The 26,887-nt window shown below is 40.8% G+C and overlaps 1 protein-coding gene across 1 annotated transcript in view; it reads left to right on the top strand.

Annotated features, from left to right (window-relative positions):
• The window catches only part of UBR4 (ubiquitin protein ligase E3 component n-recognin 4), a gene marked incomplete at its 5' end in the record, with an annotated part of 128,561 nt that overhangs the window by 6,172 nt on the left and 95,502 nt on the right, over positions 1-26,887 (top strand). The window contains 23 exons of the mRNA XM_079726660.1: positions 938-1,035; positions 2,271-2,374; positions 3,158-3,287; positions 3,401-3,540; positions 4,047-4,149; positions 4,267-4,408; positions 4,568-4,692; positions 7,587-7,711; positions 8,325-8,384; positions 8,484-8,674; positions 12,215-12,314; positions 12,450-12,587; positions 13,054-13,171; positions 14,049-14,236; positions 15,150-15,309; positions 15,428-15,513; positions 21,357-21,526; positions 22,787-23,069; positions 23,919-24,054; positions 25,009-25,088; positions 25,589-25,717; positions 26,425-26,607; positions 26,745-26,867. Of these exons, the coding sequence (XP_079582786.1) occupies positions 938-1,035; positions 2,271-2,374; positions 3,158-3,287; positions 3,401-3,540; positions 4,047-4,149; positions 4,267-4,408; positions 4,568-4,692; positions 7,587-7,711; positions 8,325-8,384; positions 8,484-8,674; positions 12,215-12,314; positions 12,450-12,587; positions 13,054-13,171; positions 14,049-14,236; positions 15,150-15,309; positions 15,428-15,513; positions 21,357-21,526; positions 22,787-23,069; positions 23,919-24,054; positions 25,009-25,088; positions 25,589-25,717; positions 26,425-26,607; positions 26,745-26,867 (3,112 nt within the window). The remainder of the gene's footprint in view (positions 1-937; positions 1,036-2,270; positions 2,375-3,157; positions 3,288-3,400; positions 3,541-4,046; positions 4,150-4,266; positions 4,409-4,567; positions 4,693-7,586; positions 7,712-8,324; positions 8,385-8,483; positions 8,675-12,214; positions 12,315-12,449; positions 12,588-13,053; positions 13,172-14,048; positions 14,237-15,149; positions 15,310-15,427; positions 15,514-21,356; positions 21,527-22,786; positions 23,070-23,918; positions 24,055-25,008; positions 25,089-25,588; positions 25,718-26,424; positions 26,608-26,744; positions 26,868-26,887) is intronic.

Below are 26,887 nucleotides of genomic sequence, written 5' to 3'. Positions count from 1 at the left end.
TAAGTGTTGTTTGAGGTGATTCATCGCTCACAATGGCACCTTCCAAATGTTGAGCTTGTCTTTTTGGCTCCTGTGTTGATTTGGCGAGTGGGTGGAGTCCTGACTCTGTTCACGTTTCCCTTCCTAGGCTGATAGTTCTTGTTGGAGAATTAACTTACTGAGGAAACAATTTAGCCACATTGCTCTCCTCTTTCCATTTAATAAGACATTTTAGTGTTTTCTTTGCCTTCTTGTTCCGTGGGTTGCAATTAGCATCTGATTTGATAAAGAGAATGACATAAATGTATCCAGCTTTTAGACTTAGTTGGGCTCCAGATTTTCACTGAAGAGGCCATTTTCTCAGGTAAAGATAAGGGATGTGGTTAATAATCACTTTGTTGTGATCTAGCTGTATACTGTGGGTGTGGGGAGGGGGATGGAGGACTTTGGTACCTAAAGAATTTTGGATTTTATCACCCATCAGATGATTTCTTCCCTTGAGTTGTTGATTCTTTTTAAGTTACTGCATTATGGACTGGACTTGTTTGGTCTTCAGAATGTGTTACTATAGTCTGTGTTCCCACTAACAGTATTTTGAGTGCCCTGCTTTACCCCTCCTTTGGCCAGCTCATGGCATTATTAGTTTTGTCTTTGCCAGTCAGTAATACAGGACAAGATGGTATCCTGTTGTGTTTTTACTTGTATTTCTTTAATTCTAAGTGAGTTTGAAAGTGTTTCCTGTTTATTAGCCTTTGCCATTTACTAAGCCTGATACCTTGAATAAGGTACTTAGTTTTAACTCTAAGCTTCACTTTTTCAACTTGGATATGAGGATGATAACAGTGCCTACCAAGTAGGATTGCTACAAGGATTAAGTCAGGTAATGTCTGTACAGGGGCAGGGTATCTGGCATATAGTAAGCACTAAGTAAATGTTGGCTGAATGATTTTCTTTGCAGTGAATCAGAAATCCTGCACCACGAGAAGCAGTACGAGCCCTTCTACTCATCTTTTGTTGCACTTTCCACACACTATATCACAACAGTTTGTAGCCTCAGTAAGTATTCTATTCCTGTCATTCCCTTTTAAGGGCTCATGAATAGGGAAATTGTGTGTCCTCTTGTTACGGTGTCTGAACAAGTTGTTAATGAAGTCTGTATTTTAGTTGTAACCTGTTCACTCAGGAGTGGAGACAACTGTCAGTATGATAAGGCTCTGGAAGTTCCTTTACCGAGGCCAACCAAAAGGGATTTAAAAACTATTTGGTTTGGACATCTATTTCATAACCATTAAGTTAACCTTCCTTGCCTTTTTAATCGAAAGCATTGTATTGATTTTACACATGTAGTTATTAGTGTGCTAATTTTGGGGGGCAGGGTGGGTGGGATTGGGGGGTTAGGTGGATACTGACCTGGGGTTAGCAGCCACTAACCAAGGCCCTATTCCTTATTTGGTTTTGGTGAGAAATTAAATTCTGCTTTTGTGTTCTCTGGTATGTGACTGGATTTCAACTTCAGTTCCCCATCTTTTAAACTTTTCTACCCCCAAACGTGACTAAGCCCTTACTTTCCACTATTTCTGAAATTTTGCATTTTCACTTTTTTTTTCCAATCCTAACTCATATAGTTCTGAAGAATTTGAATTATTTTACTTAGATAGTTTGCTAAGCAAGCAAAGTGAAAGGAAGTTACAGGGTTGCTGAGTAACCTTTCGGTGTCTAGTGCTGTTTATTATAGGCATTGGCTACCACTGTAAGAGTCACTTTTAGATTGGAGAAACTTTGAGTAGGAAGCCCGTTGCAAAAAGGGAAAGGAGAGGTAGTGTAGTCTACTGGGTAAGAGCATGAACTTTAGAGCCAGACTTCCTGGACTTAACTCCAGCTGCGTGACTTTGGTCAAGTCATTTAACCTGTCTATGGTTTAATTTCCTTATCTGTTAAAAAAAAAAAAGAAGGGAAGGGGGGTAACAATATTATCTACCCCATAGAATTGGTTTAGGGATTAAGTGGGTTAATATATTTGAAGTGCTTGGTACTTACTATGATGTATTTCCTATTATAATTATCTTAATTTCTAGTAAATGTAAGATAAATTGATCTAGAAGCAGTTGATGCTTATCAATGCCAAAATGCCTTTGTTTGCCTGTAGAGTTGTTGGTTCTGAATAATTATTCTCGTAGAATGATATTGGGAATGTTGGACATATGGAGCTCAATACTTACTTGGTTTATTGACTGTGAGGCTGAAGTGAGTTATAGCAGTCTGAAGTTAAGTCAAGTTTATTCCTTTCTCAGTTCCCCGGAACCAACTTCAGTCTGTGGCAGCAGCCTGTAAAGTCCTGATTGAGTTTTCTCTCCTGCGTCTGGAGAATCCAGATGAGGCTTGCGCTGTGTCCCAGGTAAGAGTGATGGGCCCATTTCTGGCCCTTATTTTGTGGTAGGCTTGTGACTGACAAGTGGAATGATGGAGAAGGGATGGCATAGAGCAGGGCTTGGTAAACTTTTTCTGTAATAGGCCACATAGTAGATAATTTGCCGACCATCCAGTCCCTGTTGCAGCTGATCTCTGCCTTTTAAACTCTGCCTTTGTAGTGTGAAAGCAGCCACAGACAATACGTAAATGGATGAGCATAGCTGTGGTCCAGTCAACTTTATTTACAAAAATAGGCAGTGGGCTGAACTGGGGCTATGGTTTCCCAACCCCTGGTATAGAGGGCTGCAGAGGCTTTTTCAAGGATTGCGAAGATATGCCTATGGGGGCCAGGCAAGTGACATAAAGTTAGTCAAGTATGCTGGTTGAGAAGGGTGCGTGACCCAGCTGTGAAGGGGCCAATCACTGTTTGGCTCCAGCTGACTGTTGCCCTACAGGAATGGCAGCAGAGTTGCTCTGTCTTGTAAATTATTGAGAGAGACAGGAAATCTGGATTTGTGTGTTAAATCTTCCGTGTTTTAAAAAGTTGGCCATAACTTCAAATTAAAACAACAACAACAACAACACTGAGAACAGTAAGACAAACCTGCAAGCAGATATGGTCTGAGGACCATCAGGTTGTGAACTCTGCTTTCCTGTTTTTCCTAATTTGCAGTTCTTGGTATGAACCTAAATTTGGCCCTTTGCCAGCTAGAAGTCCCTAAAGAATAGACTCCTCTAAAAGGCATATTTGAAATTTTTTGTTTTCCAGAAACACTTGATTCTCCTCATCAAGGGCCTGTGCACTGGCTGTAGCCGATTAGACAGAACTGAAATTATCACATTTACAGCAATGATGAAATCGGCCAAGCTGCCACAAACAGTGAAGACACTGTCAGATGGTGAGTGTTCCTTCACCAGACTTGGTTTCTTGGCCAGTCCTCTGGCCAGGTATTTCCTCTTTTGCCTTCTAGTGGCACTCCCCTCATCCCTCTCTTGCTTTTATATTTTGTAGTGGAAGATCAGAAAGAGCTGGCTGCACCAGTAAGCCCAGAGCTGAAGCAGAAGGAGGTCCAGATGAATTTTTTGAACCAGCTGACGTCAGTTTTTAACCCTAGAACTGTAGCATCATCACCCGTAGGTCCACAGACTCCGGTGAGTTACTTCAGCCAAATGGCCTCATCCTGTGGGGTTTGTCAAGATGACAATACTAGGAAAAATAGCTAACAAATGTATTTTACATTTGTGATATAAAATGATGTACCTGCCTTTGGTACAAAGCTGAAGAAGACAAACCAAAAATAAGTAACACCCCAATTCCTTCTGTTCACAGTTATTACTATTTTGAGGACCATTCTTCCAACATTTCTCAATGCAAGTAGACAAAGAGCATGTACTCCTTTCTGTAAAAGGCATCACTCTATACTAGTTACAGAATATATATATTTTAAAGCTATACATTTTCCCCCTCCTCTTGGAAAAATGACTTGTATTTTCCCCAACGTTAGAGAGGAATTTCCCCCTCATTAACTGGGGGGTCTGAAGAGTGTCTGTGGAGCAGCTGTTTACTTTGGATGGTTGGTTCTATTCTGAACTTGAGGACAGCGATCAACAGATGATGGTATCTTGATGGGCCTTTCACATCCTTTGTTTCTCTTCAGGCGGAAGGAGAAAATGATGAGCAGTCATCCACAGATCAAGCCTCTGCTATCAAAACCAAGAATGTGTTCATAGCTCAGAATGTGGCTAGTCTTCAGGAGCTTGGTAAGACTCTTAATTGTCATCAGAAAGGTGGTTTCTCTGCTTTCAGAAATTCCTTAAGTGGAAGAAAATCAAGCAGCAGAGGCCTGTTTGTAAGGTTGAGCTTTTTCGTTAATTCAGGTGGCTCAGAGAAGCTACTGCGTGTGTGTTTAAACCTGCCCTATTTCCTACGCTACATCAATCGGTTTCAAGATGCAGTGTTGGCCAATTCCTTCTTCATCATGCCTGCAACAGTAGCAGATGCCACTGCTGTTCGTAATGGGTAAGGTGCCCCAGGGTGCATATGCTTTGCATTTTAATGCTGCTCTCAAAAAGAGAGAAACTGGTTAGTTTTTATGGCACGCCGACTTTCTTTAACTATCAGATTATAGAAGCAAGTGACTCAAAGAGACACTTTTGTTAATCTTCTCTTATATTCCAGTTTTCATTCACTGGTGATTGATGTAACCATGGCATTGGATACCCTTTCTCTACCTGTGTTGGAACCTCTCAATCCTTCTCGTCTGCAAGATGTGACAGTCCTCAGCCTAAGTTGTTTGTATGCAGGTGAGAAGTTGTTATATCTGATCTCATTTTCTCAACCAAGGACAGTTACACTTTCTGGAAACCATGAGATCCTTCTGAGTACTCTTTCCCCCTTTACTTAGGCCCTTCCCCCAAGGATCATCTAATATCTCATCTAGATGAAATGAGGTCTCAATAGGAATCTTGTAAATTCGCTTATTGTTCAACTGCTGCCATTGTGTTATGTGGATATTTGATTTCATAGTGTGTGCACATGGTAAGTGTCTGCTGTTTGAAAGCAAAATTCCTTGTGCTTTTGGGATATTGAGATGAGCAGTATGTAATCCCTGCCCTCAAGGAGCCTATACTCGAGCAATGGAGGATAGATAGGACCACAGAGTGTAATATAAAACAGGAGATGATAAAGGCGATAAGAGAAGTATAGAATATTATGGGCACACAGAGAAGGGAGAATTGAGTCTTGCTGTGGGGGCAGATTTGAGGAAGGATTCATAGAACAGGTGGTATCTGTTTATATTGATAAATGCAACGACTGTTACTCTTCATGCTGCCGCAAAATCCCCTCCCTTCCTGTTGATCATGCTGCCTTGGAAGTGGGGCCTGACAGCTGGTGTTTACTCTCTTTTAAGTTATTGTTACAGTGGCTTTTTAACACAAATCACTGATCCTTGGTTTTAAATACCATAGTCCTGGTATGTCTTGGGAGACATAACAATTTCCGACATTTACTGGGTTCTGTGAGTGAGGATGTGAACAGTCTTGGAAACCTGACCTTGGGAGCACCAAGAAATTGCTGAGGTTAATCATCTCCCTACATTCTTTGAATGGCTTTATTATAAACATCTGTGTGTAAACAGGAATATAAAGATAAACGCACTTTCAATTGGGGAAGGCAGTATTCACAAAGGAGTTCTGTTGATGTATCTTGCAGGGCAGGTAGGATTTCAGTTTGGCTATCCCTAGGCAGAGGCGAAAGCAGGACCAAGAGTATCCTGGAGTGTGTGTGTGTGTGTGTGTGTGTGTGTGTGTGTGTGTGTGTGTGTGTGTGTGTGTGTGTGTGTGTGTGTGTGTGTGTGTGTGTGTGTGTGTGTGTGTGTGTGTGTGTGTGTGTGTGTGTGTGTGTGTGTGTGTGTGTGTGTGTGTGTGTGTGTGTGTGTGTGTGTGTGTGTGTGTGTGTGTGTGTGTGTGTGTGTGTGTGATTAGTGGGTGTTGGACAGCTGGAAAGAAAGTACAACCCAATCACAGAGGGCTTAGAAATGCAGTCTAAGTCATTTGGACCATATCCTGTAGACAGTAGAGACCATTAAAGATTTTGAAGTGTGCTATGATCTGAGCTATACTTTAGGAGCACATTGAAGCAGTAGTACCAGGCTGGAAGATCTGCTAGGAAGAATTTGTGGTCATTCGGGCAAGACAGGTGAAGAGTCTGAGCGAGAGCAGCAGCAGTGGGAATGGAAAGCTAAGGCAGCGTGTGAGCAGGCACTCTCTCCAAGCCCGCTTCCAGTGTTTATTCCTAGTTCTCTATCTTTGATTTTTGCATTTTTAAATTTGCGGTTTATTAATTTCAATTTTCAGGGAATTTCTTGAATATCACATGGATCTCAGTGTACTTAGTTGATAAGGATTAAAGAGTCCTTAAAAATTCTTAGTTGTTAAGGGACTTCCCTGGCGGTCCAGCGGTTAGGACTCTGCACTCTCACTGCTGAGGGCGCCTGTTCAATCCCTGGTCGGGGAACTAGATGCCGCATAAAAATTCTTAGTTGTTTAAAGAGCCCAGATTTGGTTTGTTATTGAAATTTGGTCACTTGGGATTTGACTTAAAGAAAGGGATTTGGCCTTGATGTCTTTGAGAAATACTAAATGTGGGATTTTTTTTTTCCATCATAAAAATTTTAAAAATATTTTAAAATTAATAATTTCATTTTTAAAGCAGTTTTAGGTTTGCAGGAAAATTGAGCAGATTGTACAGAGTTCCCATATACTCTCTCTCCCTTGTATACAGTTTCCCTTATTATTAACAACTGCATTAATAGGATACGTTTGTTGTAATTGATGAACTAATATTGATACATTATTATTAACTGAAGTCCATAGTTTATTACTTTAGGGTTCCTTTTTTGTGTTGTACAGTTCTGCGGGTTTTGACAAATGCATAACGTCATGTAACCATCACTGTGTCATACAGAATGTTTTCACTGCCCTCCAGATTCCCTGTGTTCCACCTAGTGGTCCTTCTCCCCTACCCTTAGCGCCAGTCCCTAGAATCCACTGATCTTTTACTCTCTCCATAGGTATCTTTTCCAGAATGTCATAGTTAGAATCAACTATATAGTATGTAGCCTTTTCAGACTGGCTTCTTTTGCTTGCAGGGGGTGGGGGGTTTCAGGATCCCCCGTGGATACGAAAATCCACGGGTGCTCGAAGTCCCTTGTATAAAATGGTGTAGTACAGTCAGCCTTAGCATCTGCAGATTCGGCATCCACCGATTCCACTAGCTGCATCTCCAGATGCGGAACTGGGGATGTGGGGGACCAGCTGCATGCATTTAAGGGTCCTCTATGTCTTTTTGTGGCTTGGTAGCTCATCTCTTTATTGATGAATAATATTCCTTGTATCGATATACCACAGCTTGTTCATTGATTCACCTATCAAAGGACATCTTGATTGCTTCCATTTGTTGGCAGTTATGACTAAAGCTACAATAAATATTTGTGTACAGGTTTTTGTGTGGATGGAAGTTTTCAGCTCATTTGGGTAAATGCCTAGGAGTGCGATTGTTGGATTGTATGGTAACACTGTGTTTAGTCTTGCCCTTATGGAATTTACTTTCAGTAATCAAATCATGGAATTGCTTGTAGGTGGGTTGTATTTTTGTGTTTCAGTTTCTTGGAATGTGTGTATCTCTTCTTTTTCAGGTGTGAGTGTGGCAACTTGCATGGCCATCCTTCATGTGGGTAGTGCCCAGCAAGTGCGGACAGGGTCCACGAGCTCCAAAGAAGATGACTATGAGAGTGACGCAGCTACAATTGTCCAAAAATGTGTAAGCTACGCCTCTGGGGACATGGAACCTTGATTTATTCAAATGAGGGAATATGGCCAGCTCCACTTTCTTTCTTTTTAGAGGGAAGGACGTGGAGTGCTCTCCATACCCCTTCCCCTTGGGTAGTAGGTCTAAGAGGTGGGCCTTTAGCTTGTTTATTTGGCAGATTGGTTGGCTCTGCAGCAAACACTGCAACTTTGTGGTGGCAATGGACTTTGTGAAAGATGAGTCATTCAATCAGCAAATATATATAAGGGCTTACTGTACTGTGTCAGTGTACTTTCAGTGGAGGCATACGATAGACATAAGACAGTTTCAGATAGTGATAAGTGGATTGGATGAACAAGTGTGATAGAAGGTGATCTGATGTGGTGCTGGGTGTGTTGCTTTAGATTGGGTGGAGGGGACGCCTCTGAGAAGGTGACACGTGAGCTGAATGAAAAGACAGAGTCAACATCTTATGAAGGTCAAGGAAAGTGTGATGGAATTCTATCATTGGAAGTGGCTTGAGGATATTGATGTCTTCAAACTAAATTGCTTTGGGTAGGATTTAGCATTTGTAATGAACTGTGTCACCTTGCTCAGATTTTTGTGTATGTTTGATATTGGACAGCTCGAAATCTACGAAATGATTGGACAAGCAATCAGCAATTCCCGCCGGGCTGGTGGTGAGGTAAGAAGTCTCTGCTATATTCCTGTCTTATATCTTGTCTGTAAGGTACATAGCCTGTAAGCTCTCTGTTTATATATATTTTTGTGCCTTTTTCAATAGCACTATCAGAACTTCCAATTGCTGGGTGCCTGGTGTTTGTTAAACAGCCTTTTCCTCATATTGAACCTCAGTCCTACTGCCTTGGCTGATAAGGGGAAAGAGAAAGATCCGCTGGCTGCTCTCCGGGTCAGAGACATCCTTTCTCGTACAAAGGAGGGAGTGGGCTCTCCAAAGCTGGGGCCTGGAAAAGGGTATGTGTCCCCTTGACTGCCACTCAGGTTTTGTTTTCCTGCCATTTTATATTTATGGGGAGCTAGTGTAACTCCTCTCACCTCCACAGCAATAGAAAAATTTGCCTCCATCCAGTTGAATGTAACTACGAAGAGGATGATCATAGTTTACTATCTCTACATCATAGCTGTATGATTTTGGGTAAATCACTCATTGTCTCCAATCTTGTTTCCTTCTCTATAAGGGAGAAAACATCTGTGTACTACATATATATGTATATATATATATTTTTTGCGGTACGCGGGCCTCTCACTGTTGTGGCCTCTCCCGTTGCGGAGCGCAGGCTCAGCGGCCATGGCTCACGGACCCAGCCGCTCCGCGGCATGTGGGATCTTCCCGGACCGGGGCATGAACCCGTGTCCCCTGCATCGGCAGGCGGACTCTCAACCACTGCGCCACCAGGGAAGCCCTGTGTGATACATATTTTAGGACTTCTGTGAGGTTCAAATCAGAAAAAAAAATGCTTCTATTTTGTAAAATGGGCTTGTTTGACTTGGAGTTGGTTACTCGCTTGTGTGTTTAACCTGTAAAGTGAGGATTCTGTCAGGTCCTCCTGGCTTGCTTCCTGAAACATTTACTACTGTTTTGATGAAGTCTGGACAGAAACCCTTGCTTGCCAGGAAAGAAGTTAGAGATGTGACTTCTGTGTTGTTCAAGGTTTTATTTTCTAAGCCTAGGCATTTCTGGATTTTATTTATTTTTTTTCAGTCCCTACCATGTACCACTAGGCTCTATCCAGCCATTGAGGATAGAGCACTAATCAAAGCAATGTCCTTGCCTTTATAGAGTTTATTTTCTAACTGGAGCAACAGTGAACAGACATACTAGTAAGTTCATAATAGATTATCATATATGAGTGTTGTGAAGAAAAATAAGCCAGAACAAGGAGTTAGGGAGTGTCAGGGGCTAGTATTTTAGTTAGCACGGTCAGGAAAGGGCTCTGAGAACAAGGTGTAGAAGTGAAAAGTGACGGATGAGCCATGCAAATATTTGGGGTAGAATTGTTCAGGTTTTGAGGTGGAAGCATGACTGGCATTTTTAAGGCTCAGCAAGGTCAGTATGTCTAGAATAGAGAAATCGAGGAAGGAGAGTGGTAGAAAATGCTGTCAGAGAGGTAGCCAGGGCCAGATCACCTAGGGCCAAGTGTAATCTGTAGGTGTTAGAGGGTTTGTGAGAGGGGAGTGGCGTGATCTGAATTATTAGTGACCGGAGAACCCAGCTGTTGTATGGAGAATACACTGCGGGATCGTAAGACAAGGAGGAGAGAGAACAGTTAGGAGGCTCCAGCCTTACTCTGCACAAGCGATGAGAGGACTCGGAGTGGGTGGTAGTAAAGGCAGGGAGAAAAGGTCACATCGGGATGTTTTGAAGGTGCAGCTGACAGGATTTGCGGGTGGCTTGGATGTTGAGTCTGAAAAATACGACATCAGAATTTTGTGGCATGAGTACCTGGGTTGTGTAATTTACTGAGATAGGGCACACCAGTTTATGAGTAGATTGGATGGCAGGAAGTCGAAGAAATGAATTTAATCTGGGCCATGCTGCTTTTGAGAGGACTGACAGATCTTTCTGTGAGATGTTGAGTAGGCACTTGTGTATGTGAGTCTGGAGTTCAAGGAGGAAGTCGCATTCTGGACCTCATTCAGCAAATTATTCACTACTTTCTCTGTTCCAGGCTCTGTGTTAGTTCTGGAATGCTGTGATGAATAAAAAAAAATAGACACCTTCCGAAGACACAAGAAGTTATTCATGCAAATACATGTCAGATTGTATCTAGAGAGTATTATAATAGGGGCTTTTGACCTGGTTAGAGAAATCAAGACAGGCTTCCCTGAGGAAGTGTTACTGAGCTGAAATCTGAAATAGACATTAGGATGGTAGGAAGTAGACACTAAGCAAAATAGGGAGGTAATCATGTTCCAGGGAGAACAGTAGTTTGATTTTTGAGCATCTGCATGCTTGGTATTATAAAGGGAAATGGGAGAATGCCAAAAGATATATCCTTAGAAGCAGCAGAAACATTTGAAAAATGGCTGTAGTGTCTTGAGACTTAAAAGAATGCAAATACATTGTGTAGGTTGCAAACCGTAAGAAAGGAAAAAAATTGCCCGAAATTCTACCACCCAAATTGGTAAACGTTCTTCCAGACATTTTTCTGTGCTCATATGTTAAACGTACATGTTTATGAAAATAGGATCACTGTTACAAAATATCGTAGACATGTTTACAGTCTACGATACAATTATAGATACGATTATAGATTCTGTGTTTTTAGTGACTGATGGTATTCTACTGTATAAATACACCATAGTTAACTAATTAACTTATTGAACACTTACTTAGCGTGCTCCAAATTTCTTGTTTTTTTTTTTTTTTTTTTTTTTTTTTTTTTTTGCATTACGTGGGCTTCTCACTGCTGTGGCCTCTCCCGTTGCGGAGCACAGGCTCTGGACGCGCAGGCCCAGCAGCCATGGCTCACGGGCCTAGCCGCTCCGCGGCATGTGGGATCTTCCCAGACCGGGGCACGAACCCGTGTCCCCTGCATCGGCAGGCGGACTCTCAACCACTGCGCCACCAGGGAAGCCCCAAATTTCTTGTTTTGATAAACTGTGCTTTGATAAACCTTCTAAAACATAAATCTTTGTGACCTTGTTCAGTTATCCCCTTGGGGTAAATTTCTAGAAGTATAATTGTTAGGACAAAGGATATACTTACTTAAAAATTTGAAATGTTTTGCTAAACTGCTCTGATATACATTCCTAGCTGTTGTGTGTGCGAATGCCTCTTCCTCAGGTCCTGTTTGACAGTGGGAGTCATTAATCTTCATGTTTGCTAATCTTAGAGGAGAAAGATATTACTGTATTGCTCTTATTTGTATTTTGTTGGTTACTAGTGTGATTGTGATCATTTTCACACAGTCTATATCCTTTGCCCCAGTTTTCTCTTTGATATTTGCCCTTTCTTCTTATTGATTTACATGAGCTTATTGTATATTAGATATACTAACCCTTTGTCGTGTGGTCGTTTGGACAGAAAGAGAAAGTTTTACTCAGATTTAATGTAAACCTTTGTTTTTATTCTCTTTGGTTTGTGTCCAGATATTTTGTAAAAGTTGCTGATTTTTAACCTTTTCTTCTCAAAAGAATGACTTTAAAAATTCAACCAACATTTAAATATTAGTGTCTTCACATGACCCAATAGCTTTGAATTGATAGTTTAAATTCCAAAATTTCATGGATTTGGAAGAATTTCTTCTAGTCCTGAAGTTCTTAACCTGAAGCCTGTGGATCCTTAGGCAGTGTGTAGATGGGCTTCAGGGAGGTTGTGAGCTTCTGAAATTATATGCAAATTTTATGTTTTTGCAATTTTTTTTCCCCCTGGGGAAAGGTCCATAGATTCTGAAGTGGGTGTAGGACCTCAAAATGGCAAGATCCGTGGTTTCTGAGATTGTAATTTGTTGTGAGTTGTTAACGTTTGTGTTTCCTTTTTGCTTTGTGTAGGCATCAGGGATTTGGGGTGCTCTCAGTAATATTGGCAAACCATGCCGTCAAGCTGTTGACGTCTCTCTTTCAAGACCTGCAAGTGGAGGCTCTGCACAAGGTGAGGGCTTGTCTTCAGAACCAGCATATTGACTGTTGGCTCCCTTTCTGGCTAAGCTCGCTTGAGCCATCGGATCAGGTGGTTATTTCCTGCCGAGTCCTGACATTAATTCTCTTTTCATGTCGTTACCTTCAGGGTTGGGAGGCAGATGGTCCCCCTGCTGTCCTGAGCATTATGGCCCAGAGTACCTCCATACAGAGGATTCAACGGCTGATAGACTCTGTCCCACTGACAAACCTGCTGTTGACATTACTCTCAACTTCCTACAGAAAGGTGGGTGGGGTCATGCCATTGATAATTTGGAAGATCTTCTTATATAACCTCCTCAAAATGAATGAGACTGACTGTATGCCATGATCTTTATAAAGCCATAATTTGTGGTAATGGTTTTGAAGATGAGAAAAACTCTTAAATGGTTTCAAACATTTGAATTAGTTATTGATTATCAGCACTGTGGTCCATATGGCTACTTGGTGATTTGTGACAATTGGCATGCTGAAGCAAAAACATGGAGGACACTATGGAAACATTCCTTTTTCAGTTCTTGTCCAAATCTCTGGTTTTGGAGTGCTTCTATAGGATAAGGCTATGAGAGTCCTGGAGGGAGCTATTAGGAGAAATACTTCTTGGACTTAGAGAAAAGAAGACATGGAGAAAACTTTCCGTGTGGCAAATGGGACGAGGTAGGATGGCTCCATTTTTGTGATCATCAGTTACAGAAACCTCGCTATTTTCCTAGGCATGTGTCCTGCAGCGTCAGAGGAAGGGCTCCATGAGCAGCGATGCCAGTGCCTCTACTGACTCAAACACCTACTATGAGGATGATTTCAGCAGCACGGAGGAGGACAGCAGCCAAGGTAGACACCCCTCTTCGCTCTCTCCCAGGGGATAAGCTATAGAGTGCAGCAGGAAGTGTCCCTAGGAGCTTCCTGTAGCTTCCTAGTCACTGTTTGCTTTCACCCACCCGGCATGGATCTTGATGGCATGTGCACTTAAAGGCGACGTGTTATTCAAGAGTAAGCGGAGCTGTTGAAGATGAGTGATTAAAACTGCCGTCAGCAAAGCCCAGATTGCTTTTTGTTCCTTTCCCTCCGCAATCAGAATACATCTCAGTTGTTCATACTTCTTTTTGTGCTGACTCATTTTGGGAACTCTGCTCTGAGCTTTCCCAGTGAGACTCAAAAGGAAGGCTGTATGTGAGGTGTTGGGTTTGGCTGACGTCATAGACATGTGGCTTGGGGAAGCATAGGGAAAGAAATGCCAGACTGCTGTGGTGAACAACAGGGCAACACTAACATTCCCTCCTGCCTTGGTTTGGAGAGGGATTGAATAAGATAAGTATCTCAGATTCTTTCTAACCAGGTTTGTGGGAGCAATGTACAGAATTGCCAGAGGTACGATTCTTATCTGGGGGCTTACAGTTGGTAGACAAGTAAAACTCTGCTACTGAGCATGTTTGGCTTGCTGGTGAAGTAAAATGAGGTGGTTTCTCTTCCTCCATTGGGTTCCTTTAAAAAAAATACTGGTTTTATTGAGGTATAATTTACATACAATAAAATACTCCCATTTTGCATATACATTTAGATGAGTTTTGACAAGTTTATGCAGCAGTGTAACTACCACCATGATCTACAAACCTTGAATTCCTTTTGACTCAGGCACTTTTACAAAGCAGATGTACTAAAAAGTTTTAAAAAACGTGTTATTTTTGTTGCATTTCTCTTTCCCTGTTAGATGATGACAGTGAGCCTATTCTGGGGCAGTGGTTTGAAGAGACCATCTCCCCCAGTAAAGAGAAAGTGGCACCTCCGCCTCCTCCCCCACCCCCTCCGCTGGAGAGCTCACCTCGAGTTAAAAGCCCCAGTAAGCAGGCCTCTGGTGAGAAGGGCAACATTTTGGCTAGTCGCAAAGATCCTGAGTTGGTAAGAGTGGATTTCTGAGGTTAAGGGGGAGGGAGAAATGGGGAGAAGGGGTGTGAAAAGCAGATCATTTGAACAAAAACATTTTGTAGGTTGGATAACTAATGTTTAAAGATATTTTTACTTAGGACATAAATGTATTGGTTATATTTGATTAAGTAACTCTTATACTCTTGGTGTTGTTTCTCTCATTGAGGGTTAGTAACATAGCCTTTGGAGTTAGATACCACTTACTGGCTTTATGACTTTGGGCAAGAAACTGAATTTCTCCAAGCCTCAGTTTTGTCTCCTGTTGTATGGGAGTGATTGTACCTCTTCTAAGAGTGTTGTGAAGAATTAAGGAGCCCTTAGCCTAGGTCTGGTACCTCGTAAGTGACTGCTAACTATTTGTTCAACCGGTATTTATTAATGATGTACTGCGTGTCAGCAGCCCCTCTTCTGAAGCTCTATCAGTAAACAAGTCATATACAGTCTTTGCTTTCATACAGCTTAGTCTAGTCAAGGACATGGATGGAAATTTAATTTTAATAGAGAAGTAAAGAACTGGGAATTCCAAGCATGTATAATGACAATATAGGCTTCAGAATTGAATATATCAATAATATCTTAGAGCTGGACCAATACAGGACCTTAGAAGAATGAAATACATGAGTTAATCTCTTTGGAAATCCTGTCATGCAATTTTTCCTGAAGTCTGTTGTATTAAATTGGCATACCCTTTTCTGTAACTGGTAGAATCACATGGGAAAGACTATTGTAACTTAGTCCCACTGTAGGTGATTTAAAATCTGATTTTTTAATTCATTGTGTTTATTGCAAGAGACCTATGGGCAGATTTTATTTTCTATTTGTATTCAGGATTTGTAGGAGCTCTAGGCTTATGAACCTGCAATGAGCTTTTTTGTGTTCTTTTTAGTTCTTAGGTCTGGCTTCCAACATTTTGAACTTCATCACCTCTTCCATGCTGAACTCTCGGAATAATTTTATCCGAAACTATCTGAGTGTATCTCTTTCAGAGCACCATATGGCCACCCTGGCCAGTATCATTAAGGAGGTGGACAAAGATGGACTCAAGGGTCAGTAGACAGGATATGTGCCTGGTAGATTTTTTCCTAGTGGTGTTTGACTGTTGGCAGCATGGTGCGATGCATCAGTTAGATGCTTGAATAATTGGTTTTCCCATTTGTCTTCAAGGTGCATCAGATGAAGAGTTTGCTGCCGCTCTCTATCACTTCAACCACTCTTTGGTAACTTCTGACCTTCAGTCACCTAACCTGCAGGTTTGTGTGCACTACAACCGTGTAGGCCAAGAGCTCTCTACATCTGTACTCAGTAGGCTGCACTTGTTTCTGTTGCTAAGGAAAAGTTTATCATGGGATCCCCTCCCTGGAAAGAGTGTTGAGAGACTATCCTAGTATGTCCCTCTGCCTTAATTAGGATCATTTCGAGAAAAAAATGTGTCCTTTATCCCTAAGTCACTTAGTAAGCTTAAAGAAAAGGGAAAACAACAAAAACAACTCCTGATGACTATCCTAGTAGAAAAGTAAATAGACAACAGAGCATTTTATAGAAAAAAAAAAAAAGAATGGCCAACAAACATAGGAAATGTTCAACATCATTAGTAATCTAAGAAATATAAATTAAAACGCGTATCTTAAAGGATCAATCAAATTACAGGAGATGGATGCTCTCATATACGCTCTTACTTGCAAACCCACCACCAAAATAAAGTCTAGGATCTTGATTGTGGTTGTCTAAACCTTGTGGCTTGCTTTCCTCACTGAAGTAGTGGATATCTGGAATCCTAAATCTTAAATTCCTCATTTCATTAGTTTCATATATGTATTTGTTTTTGCATTTAAGGAATACTTTAAAATTTAAAATTATTTGACTGTTTTTAGCAATAACATCATGTTCTGTGTAATTTTTTTCACTTAATATTGTTTAGTACTTTATTGCCAGAATTCATCTGTACTGTTGCATATATCGTAGTTTTTGTTTTGACTGCTATATGATATTCCATCGTGTTTGTGACTATACCAATTTATTCATCTCCCTTCTGCTCCTGCTGATGGACATTTGGGTTGTGTCAGTCAGGTTTTATTGCTATGATCTTTCTTGTACGTGTCCCCTGTATGTACCCTGTTACAAGCGAGTCTCTTGGGAATATAAGTTGGAGTAGAATAGACAGGTTGTGGAGTATGTGACCTTAAGCAGATAATGCCAAACTGCTCTCTGTAGTAGCTGCACCATGTTTTACTCTCACCAGTAGTGCGTCAGGGATACTTGGATTCATATTCTCTCCCAACATTTGATGATGTCATAGTCTGATAATAACATGGTCAGAGTTAGTGGTTCTCAATCTTTAGTGTATATAAGGATTCCTGGGGAATTTATTAAAACTGCGGATTCCTAGGTACTGTGACCACTCACCCTCCCGCTCCCCCCCATCAACCCCAGTAGAATTTAATTTGGTAAATCTCCAATAATTTGCCCTAAGATTGTTTTGAAAATTTTTTTGTTACTCTTAGGATTCTTTCAGTGGATTCTCAGAATCAAAACACAATTCAAGGGCTTGCATTTGCCACCAAAGGGACAAAATCCAGGAAGCTGTTTCAAGAGGTTAAAATTGATTCTCACAATCCCAAGCTATTTGAGAAATTCTTAAACATTTCTTTTGTTGTTTAAAAAGATAATTATAAAACCTATTTATACTTACCTACTGTTACATGAAAACTTTTTTTTTTGGCAGGAAAGGGAATATATAGAGTAGAAAAGTTGTTGACCTGTCTAAGGTGAAGAGAAGGAAATGCTTCAGTTAGTATATTGCCTGCAGTACCTTCTCAGACTATAGGGTCAGGGTGTCCTGCCAAAATTATCAGCTCCTTGCCCAGATTTGAGCAAGGAGGGAGGTTTCAAAGTTCATAGATGTGGCCTTTTCTTGTCTAAACTTGTCCAAATAATGGGGAAGAAATATTTTTCTCTAGAGAATAGGATTCTTAAGACTCCTGTAATGATATTGCCCTCTTAGCATTTAAAAATAATTACAGACCTTGTGTGGACATGCAACCTGGCTGCCCATAGCTACTGACTCTGCGGAGGAAATCCTCAGATCTCCTTTTTCAGTCCATTTCCAAACATGGAACTTTAAATTGTTCCCCCACATTTCATTGCTATGAAGGATAGTCAGTGTAATCTATCTGCTGTTGAGTTCCGCTAACCTTGGATATTGTTTCTTTGGAGTAATGTGCAAAGCTGCCTTAGCCAAGGTGCCTGACTTAGGTTGCAAGACACAGACAGTGCAATAAAATGTATTTTACAGTAAAATGTATTTTGTTACTATTATTACTTAATATTACATTTAACATTGCATATAACATAATAATAACTTAATAATACTATTACTATGGTGATCCAGGTTCATTCATAAGTATTCATTAACTATGTGCCGGGTACTGTTATAGGAACTGAAGAAATAAAGATGACTTGAGTTAGCAAGGGATCATGAGAAAGAGGGGAGATAGGGTGTGGATAAAGGACCTATTGTAGAGATCATGGGAAATTATTTGAATGAGGTGAAGGACAAGGAAAGGGAGGAATTCAAGATATTGCCTGAATTTAAAACCCTTGAAACCCAAATGAGACTAGAAGGATGCTGTTGTCTTTAATAGAAATAGGGAGGTCAGGAAGGAGAGTTGGTTTGGGGATAGATGGAGTGATGCTGAGTACGCAGTGGCTCATTCATCTAGGTTTAAGTCAACTCAGAGGTTGTATTTACTCATGGGTCACATTTATTTATTTTTTCAGGTTTCTTAAAAAAATTTTTTTTAAATTGAAGTATAGTTGATTTACAGTGTTGTGTTAATTACTGCTGTACAGCAGAGTGATTCAGTTATACACATATATACATTCTTTTTTTTTATATTCTTTTCCATTATGGTTTATTGTAAGATATTGAATATAGTTCTCTGTACTGTAGAGTAGGACCTTGATGTTTACCCATTCTATATATAAAAGCTTACATCTGCTAACCCCAGCCTCCCACTTCATCCCTCCCCCAACCTCCTCCCTCTTGGCAGCCACCACTCTGTTCTCTATGTCCGGATTCTGTTTCTGTTTCACAGATAGGTTCATTTGTGTCATATTTTAGATTCCACATATAAGTGATAGCATATGGTATTTGGCGTTCTCTTTCTGACTTACTTCACATAGTATGATAATCTCTAGTTGCATCCATGTTGCTGCAAATGGCATTATTTCATTCATTTTTATGGCTGAGTAGTATTCCATTGTATATGTGTAGCACAGCTTCTTTATCCATTCATCTGTCGGTGGACATGTAGGTTGTTTCCATCTCTTGGCTACTGTGAATAGTGCTGCTATGAACATAGGGGTGCATGTATCTTTTTGAATTATAGTTTTGCCTGGATATATGCCCAGGAGTAGGATTGCTGGATCATATGGTAATTCTATTTTTAGTTTTCCGGGGAACCTCCATACTGTTTTCTACAGTGGTTGCGCCAACTTAAATTCTCAAGGGTCACTTGTTTAGTTCACATTTTCTCAGAACGATCCTTTGGGTTCTTCAGGTACATGAGGCACAATTTGCCATTTTCTCTCTGTTTATAAAAACAAACAGGTCCGTGTCAGCTCTTCAACATGACTTTTAGTCCCATTTAGTAGGCTAGCCATAGAGTCATCGTGCGGTCAAGAAAACTGTATACCTGAGTGTGAGGCTCTCCTTTAAGGAAGGAGTAAGCTGAAGGCAATTAGCAGAGGCATCATCTACGTGATTATATTGTTTCCTTTGTCAGTATGTTGAATTTTATAGCCCTTTCAATCAAATGAGAAAAACAGTTTATATATTATCAGTGTTTTTAGTTTAAATAAATAGTCACCATTACTACTATTGAAAAAAATATCATTTTAAATACGGTGAAATTTTGAGGTGCTAGTGGGATGAAGATGTCTAGAAAATAGTTGGAAATGTGAGTCTGAAATTTAGGAGTTAAGAAATTAAGATTGATAATGCAGCTTTGGGGATTATCCATTAAGAGGCAATTGTTGAAGTGATGAGATACAATGAGATGGATTGGGGATAGCAAGAGAGATGAAGGCTGAGGCTGAAACCTCAGGAATGCCAGCATTGAGAAGGAGTGGAGGAAAGGTAGCCGGAGGGTGGCAAGGAATGGGTGAGGCCAGGGTTTTGCTGTGCTGTGGCTCAGTTTTACTACTTCAGAAGTCAGTTCTTCTTCCTTAGAGCTAATAAGAGTTTGAGTGGTAGGGAAAAACTAGGTTCCTGAGGAATGTTAGCTCGTTTCTTAAGGTTCTGAGGCCTAAATAAACTGACCTAAAGACACAAGTAACTGACATGAAACAAAAACTCACTTAAAAAAAGTGTGTAAATAACTTATAAGGAATATACATTAATCATAATCCTCCCATGAAATTCATGATTTTAATTTTTCCTTGTTTCCTTCTAGTCCCTGTCTGTATAGTAGCATAGTTTTACGGTTATTATCAGAACATTGATATATCCCTTGGTTTCTGCTTTTTCAAATTTTACTATTATATATGTAATGTAATATGTATAGAGTATGTTTTTATGTTTACCTTGGTCTTTACAGTTGCCACCATTATGGCTGCATGTCCCTTGATTTGATTTTTTTATTATTACAGTAATGCTCCAGTTAACACTTCTGATATAGCTCAGGCATGTTTATTATTTTTTTTTGAATTGTTTTCTTGAGTCAGGAATTGAGAAGTTAGTCATTATGGCTGTGTTGAGCATAGTGATGAAGAATGTAGGTTTTAGAGATAAACCTTGCTTCGTCACTTGGTAATCTTGTGGCTTTGGTCATGTTCTTCAGCCACTCTGAGCTCTGTTTCCCGCATCAGTGAAGTGGAGCACACCCCACCTGACGTTGTAGCTCTGAGCATTTAGTGTGATGGTCTCTGTACAGCAGTTAGCCTATGGGAACCCCCCAGTACCTGGGAACTACTCATGATATCTGTGACTTTTTGAATGTCTTCGAGGAATAGGGTCCTCTAGGATTTTTAAAAAATATATATTTATTTATTTTTAAATTTTTGTCTGCATTGGGTCTTCCTTGCTGCGTGCGGGCTTTCTCTGGTTGTGGTGAGCGGGGGCTACTCTTTGTTGCGGTGCGTGGGCTTCTCATTGCGGTGCCTTCTCTTGTTGCAGAGCACGGGCTCTAGTCACGTGGGCTTCAGTAGTTGGGGCTCGCAGGCTCTAGAGCGCAGGCTCAGTAGTTGTGGCGCATGGGCTTAGTTGCTCCGCGGTATGTGGGATCTTCCTGGACCAGGGCTCAAACCCATGTCCCCTGCATTGGCAGGCGGATTCTTAACCACTGCACCACCAGTGAAGTCCCTCTCTGGGATGTTTTATAAGAATATAATTTAATTTGGCAGACTTCAAAATTTATCCTGTATCCTGAGGTAACCGTGATTTGTGTTTTCTGAAGCCAAGTGAGAAAGCAGGCTTTTGTCTGGTTTTCCATTGGCATCCTGCTCAGCTTGTGTGTGTATTTGAGGAGATAAGTTGCAGCTTAGGTAACTAAGCTGAAAGTAAAGCTCATTTGAAAGACATGCCACAACTGGAGGCAAAGACAACCCTGATTAATTCTAGATGCCTTGACATCTTAGAGGCAAAATTTCTCTGCTAATACTATTACTAGAAGTTGTTGGACTTACAAGTTGTTGGAAATCCCCCTTTGGATTGTTGTTTGTGGCATGTAACTGATTATGAAAGAAAAATGTTAACTATTACAGTTGTTGAAGAAGTTTTCTTTCAAAGGCACAGTATCCATTGGAAACTTATCATGATTCTGCTGTCTCCATGCACGTCTCCTTTTTGGGGACCCCATTTCTGACACTAATTAACTATAGTTGTTAATGGGGTTCAATCAGTAATTTTTCCTTTATATTTTTCTCATGTGTGAATGACCTTTTGCAAACTGCTTCTGAATTTGAATTTCTGTGTCTTTCTTTCTTTAAAGTATTCCTTTCAGTGTTAAAAAGTAACGTTAGAGAGCATTAGTAACCTGTTGACTTTATCCCCTGCCTTTTTCCCTGATGGTTTCTTGTATGTCTTTCATGTTAGAATACACTGTTGCAGCAGCTGGGAGTGGCTCCTTTTTCTGAGGGCCCTTGGCCCTTATACATTCATCCTCAAAGCCTGTCTGTGCTTTCACGCCTCCTGCTCATCTGGCAACATAAAGCCGGCGCTCAAGGTGACCCTGATGTCCCTGAATGCCTTAAAGTTTGGGACAGGTAAGGTAACTTAACTAGAAGCTCCACGGAGAAGGCTGCTTTTTAAAATTTGTTTGACTTATTTGTAGTTCATCTGTGACTCTGGGGTGGTACTCTGATGATAAATTTAAAGTGGCAAGGGTGGAGGAGTGTGTTTCCGATGGGATTTGAGAGGAGTTGTGCTGTTTAAACAACAGAAGTATATAAACTACAGTCTGGAAATAGAATCTTCCTTTAGCACATGGGGGATTTGGTTGCAATTATGAGACAGAACCTGGATCCTGAACGTAACCAATTTTATCCTGACCTGGTTTTTTTTGAAAGAGAGGGAACAGGGAAGCCAGCTCTGTCTTTGGTTATTTTGCTTTCAACATGAAACCACTTAGAGTGACTTGCAGTCTTTTTTGGACAACTTTTAAAGAATTTTTTTACTTGGGGGAAGCTCACATTAATCATCTAAATCCTCTTTAGATGGACCTGTATTTGCCATTTTTGTTTACATGGTTGGGAGTCTTCAAAGCAGTTTGTTTTCCTAAACGGCTTTGTTTTCCTCTTCATCATTCTGTGATCAAATAGCTCTAATGCTGGATTTGAGAAATTATAAACCCCCTTGAATGCCAGATATGCACTATATTTTTCCTGGTGGAATCTTGCAAAAAGGCCGGAAGGTGGGGGCCAGGGGGAGGTGGGGAGCAAAACCCTTATTAAAATACAAATCTCTTTCCTAATAGCCAAAGGCAGTGGAAATAGTTGGCTCCATTCATTCCTTTTTTGCATAAAAGCTTTTCTCACAAATTCTCTGAATAGTACAATTTTTTTTATTGCTTTTTAAGTGCATAGAGTTAATTTTGACTTATCATGCAGTGATTTTTAACCTGTAGTATAAATTCTCAAAACGAGAATTAAACTGTAGAATCAAATCATAGGGAAAAAGTAACTGAATTGCTTCTATCTGCCCGGATTTATTAATTAAAAAAAAAAAGCTGCTTTTTGGAGAACTTGTAATTCTTTTCAGAATTGTCAGGAACGGCAGCGTGGGGGATACCACCACTGTGGCCATGGTTAATGTTGCCGAAGGGTCTTGAAAATGTGTTTGTGGCCAAATCTGGCTTTTTTGTTGCCAAGATTTAGTTTTTATCTTCTCATTACATGTAGCTTCTTGTCTTCCTTAATTCGTTATCTTAATTTAAGAAGTTGGACTCTTCCGGCATTGGACATTGTCACTCTTGGGGGATGTTCTGACTTTTCCTCACCGGACACGTCTCCTTTCCTCTGTGGTAGGTTTTTGTCAACGATGAAGCAGAATGCCCTGCAAGGGGTGGTGCCCGGTGAGACGGAAGATTTGAATGTAGAACACCTGCAGCTGCTCCTCCTCATTTTCCACAACTTCTCTGAGAAAGGCCGGCGGGACATATTGACCCTTTTTGTGCAGATCATCCAGGAGTTGAGTGCCAACGTGGATGCCCAGACGCGCTCTGTGCCTCTCATCCTGGCTCGCCTGCTTTTGATCTTTGATTATCTGCTTCATCAGTACTCCAAAGCCCCTGTGTATCTGTTTGAGCAGGTACAGATGAACACGTTCTTTTTTGCTTTACAGCTGTTACTGAGAGCATAATTATTCTCAAGTTACCATGCTCCAAACCAAAATGACCTGCTCACTTTAGGGTTTAGGTGTTCATTGCAGTGTGTTTGATTAGCCTTAGGTGACCCCTGGGACTTGTGTCTCTGCACCCACAGTTTATGTTTAGCCAGAAGCGATAAATGTAGATTATTTGATTTGATGCATTTGTTAAAATTGGCTCATAGGCTCTGTTCACAGGTGTCTTTCTTTGAACAACCCCTCTTTACCTGTGTCGAGCACAGTGCCGTGTGTGTTGGGCCTCAGTATTTACTAGTGGTTGAATGATGGTCGAGCAGTAAATTTTATGGATTAGTAAATTCCTTTGTTGCAGGGATCCAAAATGAGGATGGAAGGGCCACTTAAGAATTCAGCGTTTCACATAGCACAGGGAGATCAGCTTGGTGCTTCGTGACCGACTGGAGGGGTGGGATAGGGAGGGTGGGAGGGAGGGAGACGCAAGAGGGAAGGGATATGGGAACAGATGTACATGTATAACTGATTCACTTTGTTAAAACGCAGAAACTAATACACCAAAAAAAAAAAATTATGGCTGCTAGAAAATTAAAAAAAAAAAAAAGAATTCAGCGTTTCTTCAAATGTTTCATTGAGCACTATTCCCTTTATACTCCAGCAAAAAGATGTTTCCCAAAAGAAGTCACAGTAAAATCTAAAATTTTGTTTTGGTTTATAAGTTTCCCAAACTTTGCTGTACCGATCTAATGTCAAGCCTGGAGTGAGAAGCAGAATGATGACTGTGTATCTTTCTTAATTTGAGTATTTGTGTTTTAAAAGGTGCAGCATAACCTGCTTAGTCCGCCTTTTGGGTGGGTGAATGGATCCCAGGACAGCAACAGCCGCCGGGCAACCACCCCTCTCTATCATGGGTTCAAAGAAGTAGAAGAAAACTGGTCTAAGCATTTTTCATCAGGTCAGAAAGAAGATTGTCAATAAAAAACCGACTTGCTGATTTTCACTGGAAGGGTTGAATTTGGAGCTTGGGGCATCCTTGAGGATCTTTGGTCATCGGTTTAGTCTCCTTCCTGTGGGTGGCAGATACCTAGAGATTCAAAACTCTTGTGGAAACAGACTCTCGCATATCCTGCATCTATTTAAAAGCAAAAAACATTGAGACATGAGAATTAGGAATCCTCTGGCCATAGAGTGCAGTATATGTATTCCTGCCACACTGGGTGATTGAATTAATTTTCCCTTAGGGACATGGTTCTAACCCACAGGCTAATTTCTTTGGGTCAGGATCTTCAGACAGTGGGAGCTGTGACATTCTCTCCAGTGTTTCTCACATAGCAGTGGTCCATACTTTTCAGAAGGTGCCTCTTGTGTTCATTTTAGCATGTGTTTGCTTTCATCTGAGGATTGTTAGATGTAAAGTGTATTTGGTGGAAATGTTCATCAAGCTCTAGTATGAATTTATTATCATTGGGATCTCTTAGCAGTTAGTCCCTTTGATATTGGGGAAACAACATTTAAGTTTAAGGCAGTCAGTCTAATGATACAAGTTTGATATAATCATCAAGTTTGTTGATTAACTTGGTGATTATAGAGCAGAAGTTAACTCCCAGAGCAGAAGTTTTCAACTGGGGATGATTGTCCTCCCCATCCCCAAATGGGCCCTGGGGCCATGTCTGGAGACATATTTGGTTGTCACAACTGGGAGGGTGCTACTGGCAATCAGTGGATAGGAGTCAGGATAGTGCTAAACATAGGACAGTTTCCCACAGCAGAGAATGATCTGGCCCAGAATGTCAATGTGTAGTGCCAAGGTTGGGAAACCCTGGTCCAAAGTGTTTTCTTAGTTTTTATGTTTCATGTTTGTTAGACTTGAGAATGAAACCATTCTTTCAGTAAGCACATTGTTTTTCAGATGCTGTCCCACAACCCAGATTCTACTGTGTCCTGTCCCCAGAAGCCTCAGAGGATGATTTGAACCGACTTGATTCTGTGGTACCAGGAATTTAAAAATCCCATTTTACATGTTGGTTAGGTGGTCTCCACCAAAATCAGTCTATCAGGGGAAAGGGAATGACTTAACTTTTTGTAATGAGGGAATTTGGTCTGTATTAGGATTTGAGTTTATTCTAAAAGGAAAGTGTTGTTTTGAGATTTATTCACTGGGCTCCAGTTTGGCGGTAGGGGACGTCCTTCCTGGCGGTTGACACCTCTGATACATTATTCCTGAAGACTATCTCTGTTAGCATTTTCACATGCAGCTATTTTAATGGACAAAATAGTTGCCTTATTCTAAAGCCTGCACTTGTGTGCTCACAATAATCCATAAACTGAGTTGGTCCCTAAGTGGGAATCATGCTGCAATGAGAAATTAATAACTATATTTGGAGTGAGCTATTTTGTCAATCCTGAGTTTAAGTGGTAGTGTATGGGTAGTAGGAAAAAGATGTTTCAAAAAATAAGAAAAAATGATTGTCTTTCTTTCTTGATATTAGGCATGTGGTGTTCTTTACTCCAAGCTTGTCAAGTACGATGAGCTCTACATTGCACTGACATCCCTACTGGCGGCTGGATCCCAGCTTGATACAGTCAGGAGAAAGGAGAACAAGAATGTAACAGCCCTGGTAAGACCGTGGAAACCTGGGCTAATTAAGAAGAGTTTGGGATATGTTTGATGATTGGGTAGCAGTCTACCAGAAATCTCCTTCTGGCATCTAGTCAGTTTATTGGATATCCGTTTGCAAAACTGACTAGATACTTCATTATTTCTGTCTAGTTTGGGGGTTATGTTCACCTTAGAGATAATTTTTTATCTCTCATTTTTGCATTTTTTTGCTAACACTTAGAAGAATGTGACTTTGAGAGTAAGCGTCACCTAAGTTCTGTATCTCCTGTGAGTGCTGGTTGTTGTATGATATTGAAAGCCTCACACTTGAGCTTTTCCTGTGGTCCTGTGAATGTGTCTCGTGCCTGTAGAGCTCATAAGAGCAATTAAGGCAAAGGGCCAGCTGATTGCGGGCGTGCTGAGGAGAATGTCTTGCTCTCTTTCAGTAACTTGGTGAATTACTGGGGAGCCAAAGTTATCTCAGAATTGCTTTCTTGGCCTGTGAAATGTGCAGAATATGGAACAAGTTTTATATAGATATAAAATGTGCGTTTTACCATTTTCTGCTTTGGCTGTATTCTCTAGAAAGACCTGGTGAGCAGACTTGAGAGCCAAATCTCAGTTCTGCTTTGAAAATTGAATTTGGAACAATTCTTACTGTTAGGGAGCTGTTGAGGCAATACCAGAAGCTTCTACCTCTGTGATTGCTCTTTTTGCTTCTTCCAGGAGGCCTGTGCCCTTCAGTATTACTTCTTGATACTGTGGAGGATTCTAGGGATTTTGCCACCATCAAAGACGTACATGAACCAGCTGGCCATGAACTCGCCAGAGATGAGTGAATGTGACATCCTACACACTCTGCGGTGGTCTTCCCGCCTCCGGATCAGCTCCTATGTCAACTGGATAAAGGTACCACAAGGCTTGCTGCTATGAAGTATTCAAAGCCAACATACTCTACTTCTAGGAACTTTTAAATTTAAGGCTAATGAAAGCCTTAGACACTGTCTGTATTGATCTCCTGAACACTTTTTTCTTGCTGTAAATAGGACCACCTTATCAAACAGGGAATGAAGGCTGAACATGCTGGTTCTCTCCTAGAACTGGCATCCAGCAAGTGCAGCTCAGTGAAATACGACGTTGAAATTGTAGAGGAATACTTTGCTCGACAGGTATGGAAGTTTGAGGTCCA

The sequence above is a fragment of the Hyperoodon ampullatus genome (assembly GCF_949752795.1).
Source record: "Hyperoodon ampullatus genome assembly, chromosome: 2".
NCBI classification, from domain to species: domain Eukaryota; kingdom Metazoa; phylum Chordata; class Mammalia; order Artiodactyla; family Ziphiidae; genus Hyperoodon; species Hyperoodon ampullatus.
The sequence above is the reverse complement of the archived record's forward strand: the minus strand, read 5'-3'. Positions and strand labels throughout refer to the sequence as shown.